The sequence below is a fragment of the Lontra canadensis genome, unplaced genomic scaffold (genome assembly GCF_010015895.1).
Source record: "Lontra canadensis isolate GAN:19392208 unplaced genomic scaffold, GSC_riverotter_1.0 scaffold76, whole genome shotgun sequence".
Taxonomy (NCBI): Eukaryota; Metazoa; Chordata; class Mammalia; order Carnivora; family Mustelidae; genus Lontra; species Lontra canadensis.
The window spans coordinates 818,929-840,410 of record NW_022631070.1 but is presented as its reverse complement, the minus strand read 5'-3'; the positions used below and the strand labels follow the sequence as shown (position 1 = coordinate 840,410).

The window sequence follows — 21,482 nt, the reverse complement described above, 5'->3', positions numbered from 1 at the left end:
GGAGGGAGGCTGTGCGGGGTGGTAGGAGCCTCAGCCCAGGACCTAAGTCTCTGAGCCAAAGCATGGGCTAAGTTCCTTGGAGTTCTGGAATTCCCTCTGCGCTCCGCAGCCCGCACCAGGGGCGGGTCAGGGGAGCGGTCTTGGAGGCCAGAGGAGCTCCGTGGGACCAGAGCCAGGACATAGGTTCTGCTTACCGTTAACTCGTGCCAGGCGGGTCCCCTGGGTTTTCCTCGCCAGCACAGCCGAGTGTCGGGAATGTAGTCTGGTTATGGGGTTTGTGCCATTAAAGCATCAGAAGGACCATTAGCCACAAGAGGGCCAAGAGGGGACTGATGGGTCAGAAGGAACGTCCCTCACTGCCCCCAGCATCACTCAGGGCCCTGGCCTGTCAGCCCACGCAGGTGTAAAGTGCTGAGCCCCTCATTGCATCTGGCCGGGTCTGTGCCCCCCCCCATTTGCCTCAGGTACCCCCCAGAAAAATAAGACCATGCTTCCTCAAGTCCCACGTCTTCATAAGGATGACCCTGTCTGACCCTGGATCAGAGGGAGGGGGAGTGAACTCTGGTGCCAGTTACACTGACCGGAGGAGACAGGGTCCCAGGAGGCTGTCCTGTGCTGGCAGAAGTTAGCAGGATTCCACAAATACTCGTGTCCGGCGTCTGCGCCTCCCCAGCCCCTAAGTGGATTTTGAAATCAGGTGCTTGTCTTTCTCCCTAAGCCAAGAAGGCCGGATGTCTCCTGGAAGAAGACAGAGTGATGTTTTGAACAAAATGAAGAGCCATCTTGCAGCAAAGACATCAGGAAGTCTTTTCTGAGTAGGAGTTGTGACTGGGGCAGCCAGGCTGGGGGAGCAGGATAAGGGAGCCCAGCAGCCATGCTCTGAGCCATGCTTAGGCAGAGGGCTCCACGCCGTGGCTGGGGGCTTGCACAGGAATGTTGCTAGAACATTCTGTCACCACTCCCTCCACCACCGCCCCCAACATAGAAGAAAGCCGCGATCTGGCCAGTCTCTCTAAAGCAGATTGAATTTGCGCAGTCGGCATGTATTAAGTACCTTGATTTGAGACATGAGAAGAAGGTAAAATTAAGCGGATTACTTAACACTAGCATCTTTCTGTGTAAAATTCCTCTGTGTGGGGAGAGGACCACTGTTGCCCGCTTCTTGAATGCGCTTTAGTGTGAAGTGAATCATGAACAAAGACTGAATGTTCAGAGACCCTTGGGGTGAGAAGCAGAGCTGGGGAGGTGATGCGGGCATGACCCTGAAGGCCCCCCCCCAAGGTCAGGCGGCCTCCCTGTGACAGGTGACACTCCCAGATCTCAGCTGACCCCACCCTCGTGTTCCTGCAAAGTTTCGCTTCTCTCTGCTGCTCTTGCTTCGTTTTCAGTAGCCAGAGATCCATTCCGGTTAAACACGGTCCTTCTCTGAAACCCGAAATGCAAATACAAGCACTTTACAAACAAAAATAGGACGGGCATTGCCGTTTTTATTCCTTCATTTTTTTATTCATCAGATGTTTTGTGAGTTCCTACCATGGTCACGTTTGAGTTCACATTAACAGTGAGTGTGGAGCGAGGACATCGGTGGCAGTTGTGACAGTGAGAGTCATGAGGGCAGTGTTGGCGCTGGGCCCATCACGGTGCTGGGCGATCTGCGTTCTTCTCATTTAATCTGCGCGCTGTCCTTGGCCATGGGGAGCAGACAACAGTCCCAGTCACTGAGCAGGAAGCGCAGAGGGGAACCAATTCTCCCGAGTCCCCCAGCTGGTAAAGTGGCAGACCCAGGAAGCCCGTTCAGGTTCCGAGCAGGAGCGTTTGACCTTGATGTCCCCGGTGGGCTAACTGGGAGGCCCGTCCTGCAGCCACCGGGCCCCCGACTCACAGGTTCCTGACAGCGCGGTGGCCTGTGCGCACACACAGTCTTCCTGTCCTTCCCAGTGATGTCTGCGGCCCTGGGAGGCGGCGGTCGGGGACCGGTCCTGGGCGAGGACAGGCAGCAGGGCACACAGGCGGCGGCTCCGCTGGGAAGCGTGGCAGCACCCTGTCACCAAGGCAGCGGGGCAGAGCGTGCCATCACAGCGCCTGCTGCCCGGGGCCCCTGCTCCTGTCGTTGCCCCCGCGTTTGGAGCCGGGCCAAGCGGGCGTCTTGCTAAAGCGGCGTCTCTCTTCCCCCGCAGGCATGAACGCTCTGCAGTTACAGAACCTGGCAACGCTGGCGGCGGCGGCGGCCGCGGCCCAGACCTCAGCCACCACCACCAATGCAAACCCTCTGTCCACCACGAGCAGCGCCCTGGGAGCCCTCACCAGTCCCGGTAAGGGGGTGCCCTCCCTTTGGGGACACGGGGGGGGGGACTGTGCCCGGAGGGGGCACCCTGGCCTTCAGGGATGCGGGGCTGCTGGCTCGCTGTAAAGTTTCTTAAAGACTCAGGGCGTGAAGGCCAGTGTGTGCGGTTTTCCGAGGCAAAGGAGGGAGTGTTCTGGAAGGGTCTCTCCACCACCTTGCTGGGGGCATCTCCCGCTCACTCCGGCCAGCACCGCTCCATCAGGCGCCTCGAGGAAGGGCCTCCCTCTCTCCCTGTTGTTTGCTCGGCCGTCTTTGTTGTGCTCCTTAGCAATTCCAGAACATTCTGTTGCATCTCAGAATCCCGCGTTGTTCTGGCATTCTGTTTCACAGCGGCTGGGTCCTGCCCCCACCCGTTTGCTTTCACAACCCACGCTCTGGGGAGGACCTGCCTGGTATGCCCAATCGCCTTCTGGGCGAGGCAATTGAAAGTCTTTCTCCTCAAAGTGTTGTCACCTTATTCAAAAGCAGATGCCATTTTTCTTTTCGTCTGAGCCAGATGAAACATGGTTGCCTGGATACCATGATTTGTGTCTTAAAAACTGTCTTGCTGGCTTTTCTTCGTCTGGAGTCTTCTAGGCCTTGACATAAGCTCCGGCGCACAACCCGGGGCATGGAGGCCGAGGCCCAGCGCTGGCCCCGCGGAACCCACGGGCCCTGTGCTGGCTCTGCCCACAGCGCCGGTGGGAGCTTGAAGACCCCCGGGGCAAGCACGGGGCTGGCCTTCAGGAGAACCAAAATTCGAGCTGTACCTGAGGCCGGCTTGCTTAAGGCTTCTGGCCACAGGAAGCAGCCGGGCTGCCCGGGGAGCCCGTGCCCCTGAAGAGCCACAGCCCGTGGCCTGGTGATGAAACACCGGGTGTTGCACGCATTTCCCCGAGTCCCCACTGCAGGGACACATTCAGGGACACGTAGGAGAGGCCCTGGGGACTCGTCCTCACTCCCAGCCGCAGCACAGAGGAGCGTTGACTTCGTTCTCTAAAATGTCTTCCAAAATGTGCCATCACTCTCTGCGGGCCTCATCTGGCGCAGTCGATGGTCTTTCCAAAAAATCAACTTTCACCCGTTTCTTTGTTTTTTTCCCCCCAGCAAATTAAGTCACAACTCTACTGCGCGGTACATAGACCTGTTACTTAAGTAAATTCTCCAGTGACTGTTTTTAAGAAATAGGCCTCTTCAGGGCGCCTGGGTGGCTCAGTAGGTTAAGTGTCTGCTTTCAGCTCAGATCATGGTCCTGGGGTCCTGGGATGGAGCCCCGCGCCCTCCGGCTCCCTGCTGAGTGGGGAGCCTGATTCTCCCTCTCCCTCTGCTGCTCCCCCTGCTTGTGCTCTCTCACTGTCTTTCTCTGTCAAATAAAATCTAAAAAAAGGAAAGAAAAAAAATAGACATCTTTGGCATAAACTCCCATTTATAAAAATAGTGACTTTTCTTAAAAGCAAGTTAAACATTTTGACCTCGCTAATTCGCTTCTTTTATAATTCAAATTGAAAAGCGTTTTCTTAAATAAGGATGTTTATCTCCCCTATGAGGACTATGGAATGATTACATTGAAAGAGCACTAAGTGTCATATACCAGAAGCCGGTATCTTTAACTCTGTTTTACTTGGAGAAAGAAAAAAAAACTAGAAGTCATTTATAATCTGTTTGCTCTTTATTTCCTTATATAAAAATAAAGAGTATTAGGTGTTTAAAAAAAAATGTTAGCTGTATTTGGCAAAAGGAAATGATTATAATTTTTCCACCCCTGGTCTTCATCTTCTCTTCCTTTTATCAAGAGCAACCAGCAGAAACTGACCACATCATTGGCAATAAGGTGGAGAAAAAAAGAAAACTTGTCCTTAAATGGCAGGGAGCCGTTTAGCCTACAGTTTGAACCACCAGCCCTTAAAAACTTTAACTTGGATATGTTCACTGTTGTAATGACATGAAAATCATTCTGCCATTCCAGAGACAGGCCATTATCATAAGAGGACATTTTAGCTAATGGTTTGTGGCCTATCGTTTGCTTGTGAGAGTTCATTTGACTTTATTAAAATGTGTTCTCCCATTGTGATATTTGGGCTGGAATGGGCTCTGGGGAATCAGAACCAATATTTGAACATTTCGTTCTTTAAAAGAAGACTTGTCAGTTTAAGAAGGCAAGTGCAAACAGGCTATGAGCTGGTCGGTGTATACAGTGGAGTTGGTAGGTAACCGCTACGAGGGGCTGTCTGGTGTCAGGCCCTGGCCCGGGTGCAGGGGGGCGGGGGGACCACAGCAGACGTGCTCCCTGCTCTCAGGCATCTTCCACTTGGTGAGGGGATCTCAGACAATAAGCAGCTCGGTGCGCCCCATGTGCACCAGGCCACGTGGAGCTGTGAGGACAGCCTGGACAGACCGTGGCGGAGAGTGAAGGGAGATGGGGGAGGCCACATGGGTAGCTAGGGAAGGGGCATTCAGGCATAGAGCAAGCCGGAAGCTGGGAGAGAATTGGTGCCATCGCTCACCAGCAGGGAAGCTGTGGCACCCGGGGCAGAGAGGAGGGGGGCCGCCATGTCCCTGGGCCCAGCGCTTTCCATCCAGTAGGGTCACCAGCTCAAAGACATTGGAACCTTCTTCCAGCGGCGGGGGACTCAGACAGCTGAGGAAGCTGGCCTGTGTGTTTCAGGAACTTTAAGCACATTTGACCATTTTCAGTTTTTTCCTGAGCTCTTAATGAAAGGGAAAATGTGTCCTGAGATCTATTTTCCTTCTCCCATAGCAAAGCGTCCTTACCTTTGCTCTCAAAGAGGCATTCTGCCCTTCCAGAAATTCTGCAGCGGTACCACTGAAAGTGGTTTTTTTCCTCTCTGTTGAGCAATGCTTAGCATAATAGCTGAAAGTATTTCATTAGAATCCTGAAGTGTAGCAGCAGCCACAATTTTAAATCTACATTTCAATTATTTTTCTTAAGCGTAACCAAAAAAAAAAAATCTGGCATTTAAGTGAAAGTAAATGATTTGTTTAATTTCCATCAGGGACTTTTTCAAAGTCACAGAAAATGTGGTTGGTAGAATTCATGACCGTCCACTTCATCGGAACAATTACCTACAGTCTAAAAGGGGTACGAAGTCGTTCCCAAGGCCAATGCCATTATTTATTTTTAAATAATAAAAAACAGGACCTGCCGTCATTATACCACTAGCAGTCCAGTCCATCAGTGAAAGGCACAGAGGTGCCATCGCATGGCTCCCACACAGGCCCTGGCTTTACCCTGTTTTCAGAGATGTCCCCTGCACCTCACACCAATCCATCTTGAAACGAAAGGGACAAGTCAATCCCCCAAACTATTAATGCTTTTAATAATTATAAATTTATCATTTCAATTTTGCATACCCAGGCATAGTCTCCCTACAGCATTATTATAAATGATTTTAAACAGTCTCTGCTTTAAAACATGAAAGATTAAGCTTTAATTTTTGTTAAAAAAAAAAAAATCCCCTTAGGCAATAAATAGGTTCCTTTGTCTCATGGCCGTGAAATAAAAATTAAAATAGTTTAAATTGCCCATGGTTAGAATAAGTGTTTCATGCAATTATCAGATGGTAGTGAATAAAATTAGAAATTAAATCATGAAAGAATAAAAACCAGGTAAATGCATATTACGCCTTTTATGGGTTTCTCACGGGTCTTTCAAAGCCTAATTTAATCATGTTTCTTGTCTTTTATTTTGATATGATCATTTCTCCTTTGTTTACTTCATTCTCTTAATTAATTCTTGGGTCATTTCCTCTCCAAATTTTGAACCTGTTTTTGAGGAGTATGTCTCTATGTTGGTATAAAGAAGAAATTGTCTGCAAGGTGTGCAGTGAGGTCTTAAAGATGATGCTGGTCTCTCCCCTGCTCGTGGGCTTGTTTTTGCCTGGGGATTTCGACAGCTCGGGAGGGGGCGTTATTAGCACCACACAGGCACGTGTCTTCGGCATTTTCTGTCTCAAACATAATATTGCATTCATGTACCCCGTTATTCCACTAACCGTCTTCTGTTTTGTTTTTAACATGTTTTAAAATTCTCCAAATGCTTCCATAAGTGCGCTCTATCAGGCACACAGTTCAGGACAGTAGATAATTTCTTATGAAATTATTAAGTATATAAGGCATTTTAAATGCAGGGGAGGATGTTTTCCATTCCCACCGTTGGCTTTTCAAATAGTTCCCCCTTTAAATCCAAGGCACTATTTCTTCCTCCAATCTTCAGAAGGTCGCCTGCCTCCTGGAAGGCTGTGACCAACACAATCCTGAGGAAACAGCCCCGAGGAGGGGCTGTTAGAGGTCACGGAGCCTGGAGTTGTTTCCCTGTGATCCTCACTGCCTGGGATCCTCAGGTCAGAAGGACCAGTGGGTGGTTATCCTCAGGGTCACCCCAGGGGCTGTGTGACCAGAGGCACTTGTGTATCCGTGGGAGTGCCCTGCGGGAGTCCGTGTCACCTGAAGAGGTGTGATGGGGCCCAACCTCCCCTCTCCCAGCCGTCACACACAGGGGCCGGGAGCATCCGGTGGACTGTGGTGGGGCCAGGAGACGGACAGATGCGCAGTGGGCGCTGGACGAGGCCATCTCCGCCGAGACCCCTCCAGTGACCCCCCAAGCCTGGGAAGCCTGAGAGTCCATCCCCCGCCCCGCGACCCGGCCCACCGCACCTTTCCCGGCCACTGCAGACCGGCCTCCTGGCAGGTTGTGCGTCTCATCTGCCTCGCAGCCAGGCAGTTCTGGTTTCTTCTCTGGAACATCCTTTTTCCCCCTCCCGGTCGACACGCCCCAGGATGAAGCTCTGGTCTTCCCTTTGTGCCATCACAGCAGCCCCCACATCCGCTCTGGCCCTCGTCCGTCTTGCCCATGTTGGCAAAACAAGACAGCTCTGTCACTTCCCACGTGCTCCGGCGCAGCGTGGAGGGAAACAGCCCGCTTGGCGCGGCACTTGGGGTGCTCCCTGGTCTTCCTCCACCCCGCAGCTCTCCTCCAGCTAAACCAGGCTGTTTGTCCTCCCCAAACACCCTGTGAGCCTTGATGCCTTATTCCTGGGGGCTTCTCGGCTGGATGTGCCTTCTCCTGTTTCCTCCTATGAGAATCCGGACATTGCTGATTTGTGGTGGCCTCAGTGCTTGGAAAGCTTAAGGTATAGGTGTCAATTTGGTGTTCTTAAGGCACATCCTAAAAAGTATAGTTTACATTACGTAAATTAAGCTGCAAGGAAAGGAATGTTTTCTAGTAATTGATGAAAAATTGCTTTATTAATACTCAAATACTTTTAAGAGTCATTGCAAATTCCCCCTCCGCCATGAAGCCCTCCAGGAGGAAGTAAGTGCTTCCATGTCTCATTTCTAGGGTAAATATTTAGCTGGTTCTAACCCTGAGCTCCCTTAGATGTTCCTTATGGGTGGAGAAGGAAGGGAACGCTGCAGTGTCAGGCAAGGAAGAGGCTTCTAGAAAAGCCATCTGCCCTTCTGGGCCACCCCAGTATTCTTCTCTTACTTGTACTAAACGCTCCACGCACTGTTTCTGCAGGTTGGCTGTTTGGCCGCATGCACAGTCTCTCACTGTCCAGACAGGAAGTTCTTACAAAGTAGAACCGGTTATTTACTTGTAACCTCCCCGCTTTGGGAACCCTCAGATGGTTTTTCATCCCGTCACGCAGCCAGGTGACAACGTCGTGAGGCAGGTGTTGTAAAGCGTATGTTCGGCCTAGTACAGCGCACCCATCTCTAAGCGGGAAGCCGGCTCTGCCACGGTGACGAGTGACAGGGCTCCCACACCCACCTTCCACCCAGGACCCGGTGCTTCCAGAATCCCAAAACAGCCACACCGTCCCGACAAACACTCGGGCCTGACAGGTTCCTGAAGACCCAACCCTACCAATCTCCATTAGTACAAAATCACGTAAGACATTTTCTTATTCTCATCATTTTACAAAGATCGGCTTTCGAAACATTCTGATGTCACGGTAGAAGCAGGAGAGGCTCCTATCAAAGAAAGGCATTTCATTTTGTCGTGAACCATCTGCTCGAGTGCGGGCTTTTAAGAGCGTGTCCTTAGCGCCCTGCAGCACGTGCGCCTCACGTGGGCCACCGTCGCCCTCCAGGCATCCGCCCTGCTCAGCGACAAGAGCCCCGCCAGCTGTCCAGGACGCTCCTGCTTACACTGCCCCCGGCCTTGACCTGCGTCTCGGACCTTCCCATTTTCCTCCAGACGCTCATCTGTTTTCACTGCTTGTTACCAAAGAAAAGTCTCAAAACAGTCCGTTTTCCCCACCATCAGCTACACTTTTTAAGTGTTTTAGTCAGAAAGGTGGTTAAAATTGGCTGTTTTTTTGTGGGGTTGAATCTAACAGCTTTCCACCCTATTGCTACCGAAAGAGAACGGACAGTCCCATTCTGTGCTCACATCCTGCAACCCTCAACGTTTTTTTTTCTAGAAGGTTTCTGTGTGTTAACTTGTTCCTGACAGTACGGGACTCGCTTTATTTTCATTGACGCTAATGGAGTCGAACGTGATGTAAAAGCTCCGTAATGACATGTCACCATAGGAACGGTAATTTTCTGGATATATTTTTTCATCCATTCCTACACATTTTCTGAACGTCTCCTGTGCACCTGGGACTGTTCTAGGCATTTGAGACCCATCACCGCGGACGATGCAGACAAAAATCCCCTCTCGTAGAGTTTGTATTTCAGCATCAGTTTTTCAGAAAGCCAAATGTCACTATGGTCAAACGATCTGGCGGGCCTTGAAATATGAACTATAATGGTGACACCCTTTATAAAACCATAACCAATGCTTTTGTTTACAGTGTGTTAAAATTCTGTGGATTAGACCAAAGTGGGGAAGACAGGAATCTTCTCCCTCAGCTTTGTCCCTCCTCCGTAAGCTCTGCCAGTTGTTCTGCACCTTTACCACGGCAAAGAGCCCTGAGAAGGTGTGCAGCCCTAGAGTGGATGGGGCAGGTGGTGGGAGCCCAGACGTGTGTGCACGTGCGCTCCTGTTCTGTGGCTTCTCAACGGAAGCATTTCATGAAAACTAAATGATTTCCCAAGTTCTTAGGCATTCGAAACCTATTTGAGAGGAGCAGAAGTAACTGGGAGTGGTCTCATGAGTGGTTCTTTATTTGGCACTGATCATCCCACTTCTGGGGTTTCAAAAGAGACAAAAAAAGTGTAACTATCCCCCGTGTAGGGGGGTGTCGCTGGCCTCTGCAAGTGCTGGGCATTTTGATGTGGAATTCCCTGACGTTTCACTGTGCCTCAAGAAAATGAGAAGTCTGTCAGGCCACATCGGCAGAACGGCAGCTCATTCCCTAAGCCATCCTGGGGTCGCGATCGGCTGGTGGGCTCTCCGCTGCTGCCCTCCGAGCCACTCTGCATGGTGGGCGGTCGGGGAGTAGCCCCTGACCTGGGGCAGACTCCCCTCTCCGGACAGTCCTGAACTGCTTTAAAAAGCTTCATAAAGCTGCGCCTGAGGGGGTAGAGACCCCCACTTCTCTGCAGAGCTCGGATTTACGCAAGCCAAGTCCACCTGTGCCCTGAGCCCTGCTTGTCCCGTCTTCCCCGGGGCGGGGGGGTGGACTGGTCCTGCGTGTGTGCCTAGGGCTGTCTCCCCCTACCACTCTGTGCTTTGCTCCTGCCTCATTTTGGGTGCACTTGTTAATATATTCAGATACTGGCTATCGTTCTTTGTATGTTTGCTTGGAGCGGCTCTGGAGCCTGTGCTGAGCCCAGGATTAGTGACTCGTCGTAGATCGTGTTCTGCACAGTCTCCCACGTTGTGCGGCAGACCCACGTCCGATCCAGTGGTGATGTGTGTACATGCTCAGAGGTGTATTTTCTGTACAACGCCGTGAGATCCTTTTCCCACTAAACTACCTATGTTGTGTCTGATATAGGCATATTATTACTGCTAGCACTGGCAAAAAGCATATATTAATGGCTTAATTATATATCAGTGGGAAAAGTAACCAACTTTTGCAAACAAAAGTTGCCAGTCACAGCTTCCCAGGCATCTATGATCTAAGGTCCATGTTTTAAGACTTGAAAGCAACAAAGTAAGAACATTTAGGTCACAGATGGTTTAATCCCATGAGCCGCTATAAACTAGATGCAGTGGTCACATGCAAAAAAAAAAAAAAAAATGCACCATGCAGACCAGTCTAGCTGAAAAGCAGGAAGTCAGATAAGGTGCAAGGGATCAGTAACAGGAGAGATTGTGTCTTGAGGAGGTGGGGAAATTTTAATAGAACAGCTGACATTTGAGCCCAGATTTTAAGCCTAGGTAGACTAGGCGTGAAATGGACTAGTTGTGAAATGGAGTTGTTCACTTTTACTGAAACACTGAGGTAATACGTACGTAGAATGCACACCGTCGCTTTTTTAAAAAGACAACATTAAAGTATCTTATGGGAAAGATTATTTCATTATTTTGAGATGATATAAAATTCCCCTGTTGACCACAGGAAACTAGGTTAAAACTAGAAGAAGATCCAGGGATATTTTTCTCTGAACTTTTCACCTTTGGAAAAAATGAGTCTTCCCACCCTTCTGAAAGTGCTAGAATGCAAATGCGGGGAACAGACCCATGCCTGCCTTCTTTCTGCTCTGGGGCTCAGCTGAACAAGTGCGCAGTGAACTTCCCACAGTGCCACACACTGGACTTGAAATTGTAGAAGCAACACACCGTACTTACCAGAGATACGACGGCACAGTTGGCTTCGAGAACATGGTTCAAGGGAACCATGACGGGGCAGGTCGTCCTCGGAGTGGCTGCCACACAGTCAAGTGCGGACACTTGAGGGTGTCCGCCCGCGGCCCACGCCTTCCTGCTCCAGGACTGTGCTGGCTGAGCACGTGGCCCCTGCAATCTCGGCCTCTTCTCCAAAGGAAGATCTGCCCCTTAGGAATGAGTGTTTTGTCCCTCTGGGCAAACTGCCCCCTGCTCCCGGGCCTCCCAGAACTGGATTCCGGCAGGTTGTCAGTGACCTGCCGACACGCACCTGCTTGCCCCAGGAGCTCGTCTCCCGCACCTTCTCTCCCAAGCACAGAGTGGGTCCCATCGGCATCGGCACACTCTGCCCTTCCGAGGAGTCTTGAGGGTCATTGTTCATGATCCTGAGACACCCACGAGAGGCCGCAGGGTTAAATGATTTGCCGAAGGAACATGGGCCATGAGCAGCAGAGGTGATGACAGTCCGTCCTGCCACGCTGCCAAACATGCGAAATCAGGAACTCTCGGGGACGTGAAGTTGCAGTTCTGGACTTTTCCACTCACATGTTCTCACCCTTGTGAGAAAATCAACAATTTCTTCTATTCATGTTCACGACCATCTGTAAAAGCAAACCTCTGCGGCCATCAGAGGGGATATGTGTGCTTGTGTTTTGGTAAATCATTAAGCAGAATATCGCTGGAAGGGAAAACCAGTCCAGTTTTCTCTTGGCTCCGGTCTTGTTAGATCTGTATCTGCTGAGTTTATACGAACAGACTTTTTCAAACTGGAGGCCCCAAATGACACATTCTGGAGTGTCTGTCTTCATGGGACTGGGGAGGTCCCCAGGTTTGCTGACAACTGACGAAGTCGGTGTCTCTCTTCAGGGTATCAGCTCATGAGAGCTCCAACAAGCACTTGGAAACAGAAGTTAAAGTGACAAAGACCATGGGCTCCTTCTGTTTCTGGACCACTCTGTCACCCTCTGCTATGTCTCCTGCCCTTGAATAAGGCCCTAGAGGTCCGTCAGGGTCCAGACAAGGGGCTTGCTTCAGCCAGTTCACTAGACGCTGAGAGTTCCTCTCGCACATGTTCCAGAGAACCAGGGGGACCGGCCTGGCCCCGTGTCGCATCGTCCGCTGTCCTTGGAAGGCGAACCGCGGGGGAGCAGATGTTTATGGGACCAAGGATATGCCGGCTGCAGACCATCGAATGCTGACATCAGAACCCTTTGCATCCCACCTTCTGACACAAACAGCCTTCTCTTCCCCTCCCCTCCCCTCCCTCTCCCCCCACCCCCCAACACCTTATAGGGGAGAAATGCAAATAAGAGGTGTGGTTCCTGTGCAGTAATCGGCCCCCTGGGAAAAGGGACGGCTGGGCATTTTGTTCACACCCCGGGGCTGGGATTAGCTAATAATGATAGTGCTCGTGTCCTGGCCTAATTATCCCGCCTCCTCGCCGGCTCCCCGCACTGACGACAGGGTCTGAGCCGGTTCAGGGCAGAAGGGCGACGGAGGGCTTCGCCGTCCACTCTTGATGCTGTTTCGCTGGAACTCAGAGCAAAATCTCTTGCTCTCCAGGGCAAGGGAGAGGCTGGTTAACGTGGGGAAACTGATGCCCCGGGTTCCTAGGAGGCGCTCATTTCCAGGGTCCATGGGAGCTAGACACAGTTTACGGACAAGAAGGGGCCACGTCCGGGTAGGAGGTAGGTGGTAAATGGGGATGTGGTAAGTGGGAGACTCCTAAGCCCCTCGTGGCCGTCTTTCTACTTTCCCTCTGGGTCTGGAATCTCTAAAAGGACAGAGGAACCGCCACATTCCCTGCGTGCAGCCGCCAGCCCTGGGACTCCGGATCCTCGTCCCACCTCCCACACAGAAGGAGCCAGCGTTTGCCTGTGTGTCTGTGATCTGGCTCAAGGGGAGGGGAAGGTTCTCCAGGTTGGTCTTGGCACTGGGCCCCGTGCCCACCCCCCGGCACCGAGAAGGCCCACGGGAGTGCCAGTGTGGCAACTGAGAGCGGGCGTCTGGTTCCTTCTATGACAGTTACATCGGAGGATGGAAGGGTAGTTCCGCCCGTCTCGGTGACAAGGCAGCAACTGGCCTTGTCCATTCTGTTTTTCAAAATAGCCACACTCTTTGTGGCCTGTGAGCAACAAGGAACAGTTAGAGGAGAGTCTTGGCTCAGCCAGCAGCTCAGCTGTGGCTGTGTGGCCCTCTGTGGGACAGAGCGTAAGGCGGACTGGGATCCCCTTGGCCGCTCTCATCAGGGTCTTCCACTGGCCTCGTCCTCAGAGAAACTGGACGTGGCCTTCAGTGTACCTGCCTCAGCATCCCGTATTATTTTCTTTTATTCGTTCAGCAAATCTCTGGTGCCCGTTATGTGTCTGTTACTCTTGCGGGCGCTAGGCAATAGGACAGGCACAACTTCTCATTAACAAGCTTATCTGCTGCTAGGATTTTTTTTTCTTACAGAAGATAGAACCGTAACTCAGTAGTCTTACGAAATTTTTGACTCCTGGTTTCCTGCCTCCCAGCATCTGTTCCCTTCTTATCACAAGCCAAACCTTACCTCCCCCATCCCCTTTCACCTTCTTGGGGCCCAGACGTCTCCCACCAGGCCTGATGGAAGCAGGTGCCACCGCGCTCGGACGCCTCCGAGGCTGGGGGCTCTCACGCTTCCGGGAGCAGGAGCCACCCTGGAGGGCGTGTTAAATCCGGCCCCGCACCCAGAGATTCTGGTTCAGGGCATCTGAAGGAGCCCCCAGGTGATTGTGGTGCGGGAGGTCCAAGAGTGTAGTTTTTAAGAAGTGAGTTTTCTCCGTTAAACGTGCACATGGTTACCAGCCCTCGGAGGGTAGTGCGGCCCCCGCCTCCCGCAGACAGGAAAATGCGCCGAACTTCTCTGGGCCCTGGGCCCCAGCTCAGAGTTTCCACCCCCAAAGTCTGGTCTTTCTCTCGTCGTTTTCTCTGATGGAGTCACTGGGGATTCGAGTCGGCTGTGCTCCGTGGGGCGGCTGCTTCTCCTAGGACAGGAGACAGTAGATGCCACGTTGCGTCTTAAGCTTGACTGGCTTGTGTCGGCGTAGACCCTGCCCGTCTGCAGGCGCTAAACGCGCTGTGGTTTTCACATCCTTCAGTTCCGCTGCGGGCAGTGAAGACGGGAACTGTCACAAAAGTGCTGCCTTTACCCCCGAGTTCTGCCTGCTTGGGGTGCGGGATTTTTTCCCTGCCAGGAGACGCAGCCAGCCTGTGCTGGGCACTAGCAGAAACAAGAACTTTCCCAGAGTAGGACCAGCTGAGCTCCAGAGCCATCCCGCGCCGCCCGGGATCTGCACAAACCCCGGAAACAGGACCACCTGGCAGCCTCCGCTTTCCTAACTCCAAGGACGGGGGCGGGGGGCGGGGGGCACGCCTGTGCGGCCACTTGCCCTTGCAGAGTGGCCTCCTTTGTGCTGCACCCGCCTGCTTGAGGCCTGCGAGCTGTGAGCCTCGTGCTGGTCTCCTGAGCTACAGAGAACACCTTTCCGACGTCCACACGCCACACCGGCTCTCAGCTTCGTCCTCTCTCAGGGGTCAGTTCTGCCTTTGCATCTGCGGGGTCTCCGCTTGCCTGGCAGGCCGCCCGCCCTCCTCCTCGCTCTCAGAATGGCGCACACGGCCGGAGATGCCCGACGATGAGACCAACGACCCAGGCGGCGGGGTCTCTGGGCACCGCGCACTTGCTTTCCTCTCGCTGCGAGGGGCTGGCTCAGCGTGAACCTGAGGACAGGACGGCCAGCTCCGCAGCCCTCCGGGACACATCATCTCCCGTGTGGACCGGTCACGTCCCGTGCATCCGACACCGGTGCCAACGCCTCATCTGACCTCCTGAGGATCCTCTGTCACTTCTTGGCGTGGGGGGCGGGGGCTCACCTTATCCCCACGTTGAGGACCATCCTGGACCTCAGCGAAGCGGGGGGACTGCCCAAGGTCTTACAGGTTAGGGAGGGGCCCGAGCCCCAAAACCAACCAAATGGCAGCGGCGAGCTCACTGCTTCCCTAAGTCAGTCTCAGCAGCAGCCACGACAGATGCAAGACGCAACACAGGAGTTTCCGTCCGCATCGCGTACTGTGAACTTTCCAGGGCCAGGCCGCTGGGTGGAATCCCGACCCCGGCCTGCAGCCGCCTGTGAGCTTCCGCCAGTGACCGCGTCACCGGAGAGCCGGGAACGGTTCCGGGAGCCACTGAACGCGCGTGCGGGGACAAAGGGACGCCTCCGTCCGTGCGAGCCGTCCCCTGGTTTGCTCTGTTGCTGCCAGAGCTGACGTAGAGCAGGCGTTCATTTTCTGTCACTGCTATGACAGATTGCCGCAGACTGAGTGGCTTGAAACAACGCAGACGTCCTATCTCACGCCTCCATAGGTCAGAAGGTCAGCGCGCTCACTGGGTGGGCACCAGGTCAGCATACGGTCCTTTCTGGAAGGTCTAGGGAAGAATCCGTTTCTCTGCTTTTCTAGCTTCTGGAGGCTACAGACTTTTCCTCAACAAACAGCCCCTTCCTTCCTCCATCTCCACAGCAAGTCCTTCTCATGCTGCCGTCTCTCGCACTTTCGAATCCCTCTTCCACTGGCAGGAACGCAGGCAGGTAATCCAGGACCATCTCTGCACCTCCAGGTCTGCCAAAGAGCAGCCTGTAATCCCTCTTGGTCATGTCACCTGACATAGTCACAGGTGCCTAGAATCAGGACACAGACATCTTTGGGGGGAACCATAGAGCACGGAGTGGTAATTCTGGTCTCTCCCCAGACATAGCTCTAGGACCCAAATAAACTTAACTGGCCTCCCAGTGATGTAGAAATTAGAACGAACAGGAAGAGGAGAGAGAACAGGAAGGCCTTCTGCAGTCAGGCACCTGCTGATGTCTTGTGTTTTCATTCAGTGCTTCCGTGGAGGTCAGGTCCTTTCCAACCTCTCCAGCTGCGTTAGGCGCCCTGCCTCCCGTTGGGGAGGTCAAGGCTGGTGGGGACTGGAAGGGTAGAGTCCCGTTGATCCATACAGCAGAGAGAGGGGGATTTCTTCCTGGAAAGAGAAGTGGGGTGCAGGGTGGGGGATTCGTGTCTCTGCCTTCCATGTCTGGGGTCTCTGTTGTGTGTCTGCTGGATACTTGGTTTTAAAGCACATGATTGAGATCGGTTGTGTGAGGGATTTGAGGTTTTTTGCTCGAAGTGGGTACTCTGCCGGAGTTCAGCAGGTCCTCAGCAGCGGCCAGAGAGGCAGCGGAGATATATTTTCCAGCTGAGACCTGCTCAGGATGAATTTTCAGATTCTGCCCAAAGCCGAGGGCACATGGCCTCTTCTCATGGAGGCAAGTTACGTAGTTCCCATGTCTTACTGTCCTGCTTGATCCCTCCCCAGCCCCGGGCGCGCCCAGCCTTCCTCCAGGCCTGGCCGCAGCCGCGCGGAGCCGCCCAGCCTCCCTGTATCCGTGGTCCCGGGCTTGAGTACTAGCAACCAGCCCTGGAGGCCGCCGCTGTGCCTGCTGTCGGTTGCCGGTGACCAAGGGGCCTCCTGGATTCCCAGCCCCCGTCCCCGCCCGTGCCCACCCGCCCACACCTCCACTGGGCGCACGTGTCTGTGTGTCTGTCTACAAAGCCCGCTCTCCAGCTTGCCGTTCGTCGTCGTCATTGGGAATTAGCCACACCAAGCGGAGTGCGGCCTCCCCCACCTCCTCCTCCAGCCCGTCTTAGAGAGGTGGGGGCGGGGCAGGTCACCCACGGGACACGGGGCGAGCCCGTTCTATGGCGGGCTCCTTGCTCCGCCCACCCCCGCCACCACCGGACGCTCCAGCGAGAAGCGGGTGCGGGCGCGGCTGCCGGCTGCCCGCTGCCGCTCCGGGTGCCGTGGGCGAGCGCAAGCAGGCGGGCCCGCGGCCGCCGAGGCACACGCCGTCCTCCGCGCCCCGCCGGGAGGAAGGACAGGGTCACCCTGTGGCGGTCCAGGCGCCGGGAGCCGAAGGCGAGGGGACAGCTCGCCTCCCTTCTCGTGGTGGTGGGGGTACCCGCCGCGGGTGCGTCCCCTCCGCTGCTCCGCGGCCGGCAAGCGACGGCGGTCCGGGTCCCGACCTGGTTCCCGGCACCCGCGCCCGCAGGCTCAGCTCCAGGCCGGCTGCCTCGGGTTTTCGGTCGGAACAGGGGGGTGAGGAGATGTCGCGGTTTACTCAGAGCGCGAGCCTCGCCTCGCAGCCGCCGCGGCCCGGCCGGCAGCGTGCTCCGGCCCTGCTCAGGGACGCCCGCGCTAAGCGACCGGCGTGCCCGCTGCTGCCGCCCCGGCGGGGGTGCAGGGGGGCCGCCCGGGGGGCCGCGGAAGGCACTAGAGACTGAGGAGGCCTGTGCTATCGGCAGCTCTGAAGGCCTCGCCCCGCGCCTCCCCCGGCGGTGACGAAGACCCCCCGCCGCGCGGGGACGGCCGCCCGAGTCTTTCCGGAACGTTCGCGAGAGACTCGGGCGGCCCGGGCTGCGCGCTCTCCAGGCGGCCGACCGCGAGCTCGGGCAGCGCCGGTCCTCAGTGCTGGGAGCAGCCGCTGAGCCGGCGGCCGTTCGGGCCGGAGCGGCTTGTGCTTCCCGCGGGAGCCGAGAACCTTCCGATCCAGGCACTCCGCCCACCTGACCCGGCCGGCCGGCTTCGCACCGCGCCCCGCCGCTCCTTCATGATCTCCGCGATGGGGATGAGGAGCCCCAGGGCGTGGAAAGAACACAAGCGAGACAGCGCCGACAAGGGTTTCTGACCGTCCGCACGCGCTGGCGCCGGAGGTCCCTGACGAGCTGTCATGGGGTCGAAGACCGGTTTCCACGGAGGGGCGTCCGGTCCCGCGCGCGAGCAGCGGGCCCGGCCTCGTGCCCGCTCGGGTCGCGCCGGTCGGGCCCCGGGGTGCTGTGCGCGCGGCCCGCATCCTCACGTCCTCTTACTTCCAGCCTGTTCGCGTCTTTGACTCCGAAGTGTGTCTGCGGCGCACGGCACCGGCAGATGCGGGTTTGGCGGGTGTGTATTTGCTAACGCGGTCTGCCAGCCGCGGCTTCCGTCGTCCGTTCGTCCACACCGACTGCCCTCTCAGGCCGCCCGTGGTGTGACATTGTACCTCCCGGTTCCAGCGGGTCTCTAGTTGCGTGGTTTTTGTTTCTCCCTTACGGCTTGATTTTGCATCAAGTGAATATTTTCTAGTATAACCTTTGAACTTCTTCAGTGACCTTCCTCCGTATTCTTAAAGTGTGTTTTCCTGGTGGCTGCTCCCCGGCTTTCCGCGCGTCCTGTCTTCCCGGAATCAGCAGCTGAACGCCGCGGGGACACGCCGCGGGTCCTCCCGCCTGCAGCTCCGCCCCCTCCCCTTTGTGCTATTACATACCTAGTGTGTCTCTGTGTGTCACAAACCTAGTATGTAGCTATAATTACTTTCTCTATTTTAAATAAAGAGAAAAGGAGAGCAGAAAAGTCTGTCTGTAACCTTATTTAGCATCTCTGCTTCTCTGGTTACTATCTGGTGTAGTTTCCCGGATGCAGCACAACTTTGTCTCCCCCAACCAATTCCTTTGTGTTTTTACTGTCAAATGTATTTCTAGATGGTAGAGGACCAAAAGCACAATTATATACACGCTGCTTTCAGCAGTTGATTTTTCAGTCAATTAAGAGAAGAAAAGAAAAATGCAATTTTACTGTCTTTTCTAAGTAACTACATAATTACCTTTCTTGGTGTTCTGTGTGTGTGTGTGTGTTTATATTATTTTGGGGGTACTGATTTCAGCCTGAATAACGTTAGTATTTCTTGTAACACAGGGACTGCTGGCAACAAATTCCTTCAGTTTTTGTTCATCAAGGAATGTCTCTCCTTCAGTCTGAAGCATAGCAACCGAACCCCGTTTAGTGAGGTCTATTGGTTACAAAAAAAAAAAAAAAAAAAAAAAGTCTGAGCTTTTACATGACAATCACTTTTTTATTTTGTCCTAATTTTTGAAGTATATTTTTGTTGGATATTCTAAGTGGACAGTTAGTTTCTCTCCGCACCTCTAGCCTGTCTTACATCATTACTGCTGAGATGCCAGGGAGCGAGGTGTCTGTCACCTCAGTGACATTGAAGGCATTTTTTCTGGCTGGTTGTTAAGATCTTCTCCTTTGGTGTTCTACATTTTTGTTTGTTTGGTTTGGTTTTTTTTTTTTTTTTTTTTTTTGCCATGGTGCATCTAATTATGTGTTTTTATTTTTCCTGAATAGAATTCATTAGAATCCCTATGCGTATGGATTTTGGAGAGGGGCAGGGCGCCTTACCAGTTTTGGAAAATTCTCAGTCATTAACTCTTCCCATACTGCCTTCTCCCCATTTTTCTCTTTTCCTCCTGAATTTCACCTAGCCATGTTAGATATCTTGTGCAGTATTTTAACATCTCACGTTGGCTCAATTTCTCAGTTACATATAACTCCTCAAAACTGTCTTCAAGCTCCCTAAATTCTCTCTTCTACTGTATCTAATATACTATTAAACCTATGTATCCAATGAATTTTATATTTTATTATACTTTTCATTTCTAGGACATTTTTAAGATTTCATTTTAGAGAAAGAACATGAGCAGGGGGAGGGGTGGATGGAAGAGAAGATGGAGAGAATCTCAAGTAGACTCTGCACTAAGCACTAAGCCTGACACAGGGCTTGATCTCACGACCCTGAGATCATGACCTGAGCTGAAACCAAGAATCAGACAACCAACTGAGCCACCCAGGTGCCCCTCTGGGATTTTCATTTAGTTATCAGTGTACTTGATCATTTTTTATAATAACCTGCTTTTTTCACTTTTCAGAACCTTTTAAGTTTTTGCAAACATTTTAATGCACTTCCTATTGTGTGCTAACAAATCCAATATCTGAAATCTTGGTAGAGCTAAATAAGGTATCTAACTCTGTGTCTACTCCTGCTTATTCTTGGTACTTGGTTTAGTTGTATATTTTGGTTTTTTGGTTTTTTGTTTTTTGCTTTTTTACTGTCAGCTTAACTATCTTGGACTTTATTTCTGGGAATTCTTTGGGGGTGAAAATAGGTCCTTTCAAGGATGAGTTATATTTGATTCTGAAGATGCTAGAAGTATAAGGCTGGGATCACACTAAGTTCTAGACATTGAGCTTTGGACCACTCAGATGAAATAAAGTTGGGTTGCAAACCCACGTGAGGGCTTGATTAGTGTTAAACATTATCAGAGAAATTGCCCTCATCCTACTTAGCACTGAGTTTTGAAACAAGCAGTTTGCCCTATAGTCTGCGAAGGGGGAGTATTCCTTGTTCATCCTAGATTGCTTGTCTTAGCTTTTGGAGTTCCAGACTTACGTGGGGGTGGTGTCAGTCTACATGTGACAGCCTTCACCAGACTGTTGTACCAGAGAGTGAGGAGTAAAAGCTATCCGTAATGCATGTTCTGATTCTGAACTGGTAATAAAAGCCTGAAGAATTTTCACACAGTTTTAGGTGACACCGGGGAACTACTTCTAGAACAGAAATATGAGGATATCTGTGAACGGCTTCCCCAGTGAAACCACCATAACTGGTGAAAATTATAAAAGTCGACCACTTAAAATCTCTAGACGTTGTCCTAAAAACATACACAGATGGAGATGCATTCTGACAAATGTTCTGGCAAAGGAAAAAAGACAATGATTACCTTTGATTTTTATAAGTTACATTGGACTGTTAAAAATGTTAAAGTAGCATATAAAAGAATAGAAATAGTATATATTACCTTCAGAGTAGTAGAGGAGAAAATGGAATGTGCACAGAGTAATAATAATAGTCCTAAAGGAAGGCAAGAAGAGGGAAAATGACAGGACATATTGCACACTTAAAATGTGTGTGCTGAAATACTGAAAGACTATTAAATTGTTAGGCTATAGTTTTTGAAACCTGTGTATATATTCATTATAAGAGATACAGCTGAAATACAGACAGAAAAAAGCAAAACCATAGCAAAAGAGACATTCAAATAACCAAATCCAGTGCTTTTCTTTTTTTAACATCATACAAAAGATTTGAAGGTAAAAGTAGAAATAAGAAGATCACCACACAAAGTTTATTGTACCAGAAAATAGAATAATTTACAAACATCTACGCAAGTAGAAACAAAGCTAGCTTCAAGGTATATTCCAAAACATTTCCACATTTACCTGGAGAAACTGATTTTACCATAGTGGAAGATTTTCACAGGCTTCTCTCAGTAACGGACAGCTCAGGCAAAGCAAAAAAAAAAAAAAACAAAAAAAAAAAACTTAAAGGTAAATGTTCCTGATTTTAAAATTTTATTAAGAGCATATTATGAATAATTTTATGCGCCTATAAATCTGATAAGTATACAAGTTCCTAGAAAGCTATGACTTAATAAAACTGGTTAAAGCAGTTGAATAATCCTATTTATTAAAGAAATGTA

At 52.0% G+C, this 21,482-nt stretch overlaps 1 protein-coding gene across 10 annotated transcripts in view; it reads left to right on the top strand.

Annotated features, from left to right (window-relative positions):
* The window catches only part of CELF2 (CUGBP Elav-like family member 2), a 303,992-nt gene that overhangs the window by 264,366 nt on the left and 18,144 nt on the right, over nucleotides 1–21,482 (top strand). For all 10 annotated transcript variants that reach the window (XM_032881610.1, XM_032881609.1, XM_032881611.1 and 7 more), the window contains exon 9: nucleotides 2,178–2,312. In XM_032881610.1, coding sequence (XP_032737501.1) covers nucleotides 2,178–2,312 — 135 coding nt within the window. The remainder of the gene's footprint in view (nucleotides 1–2,177; nucleotides 2,313–21,482) is intronic.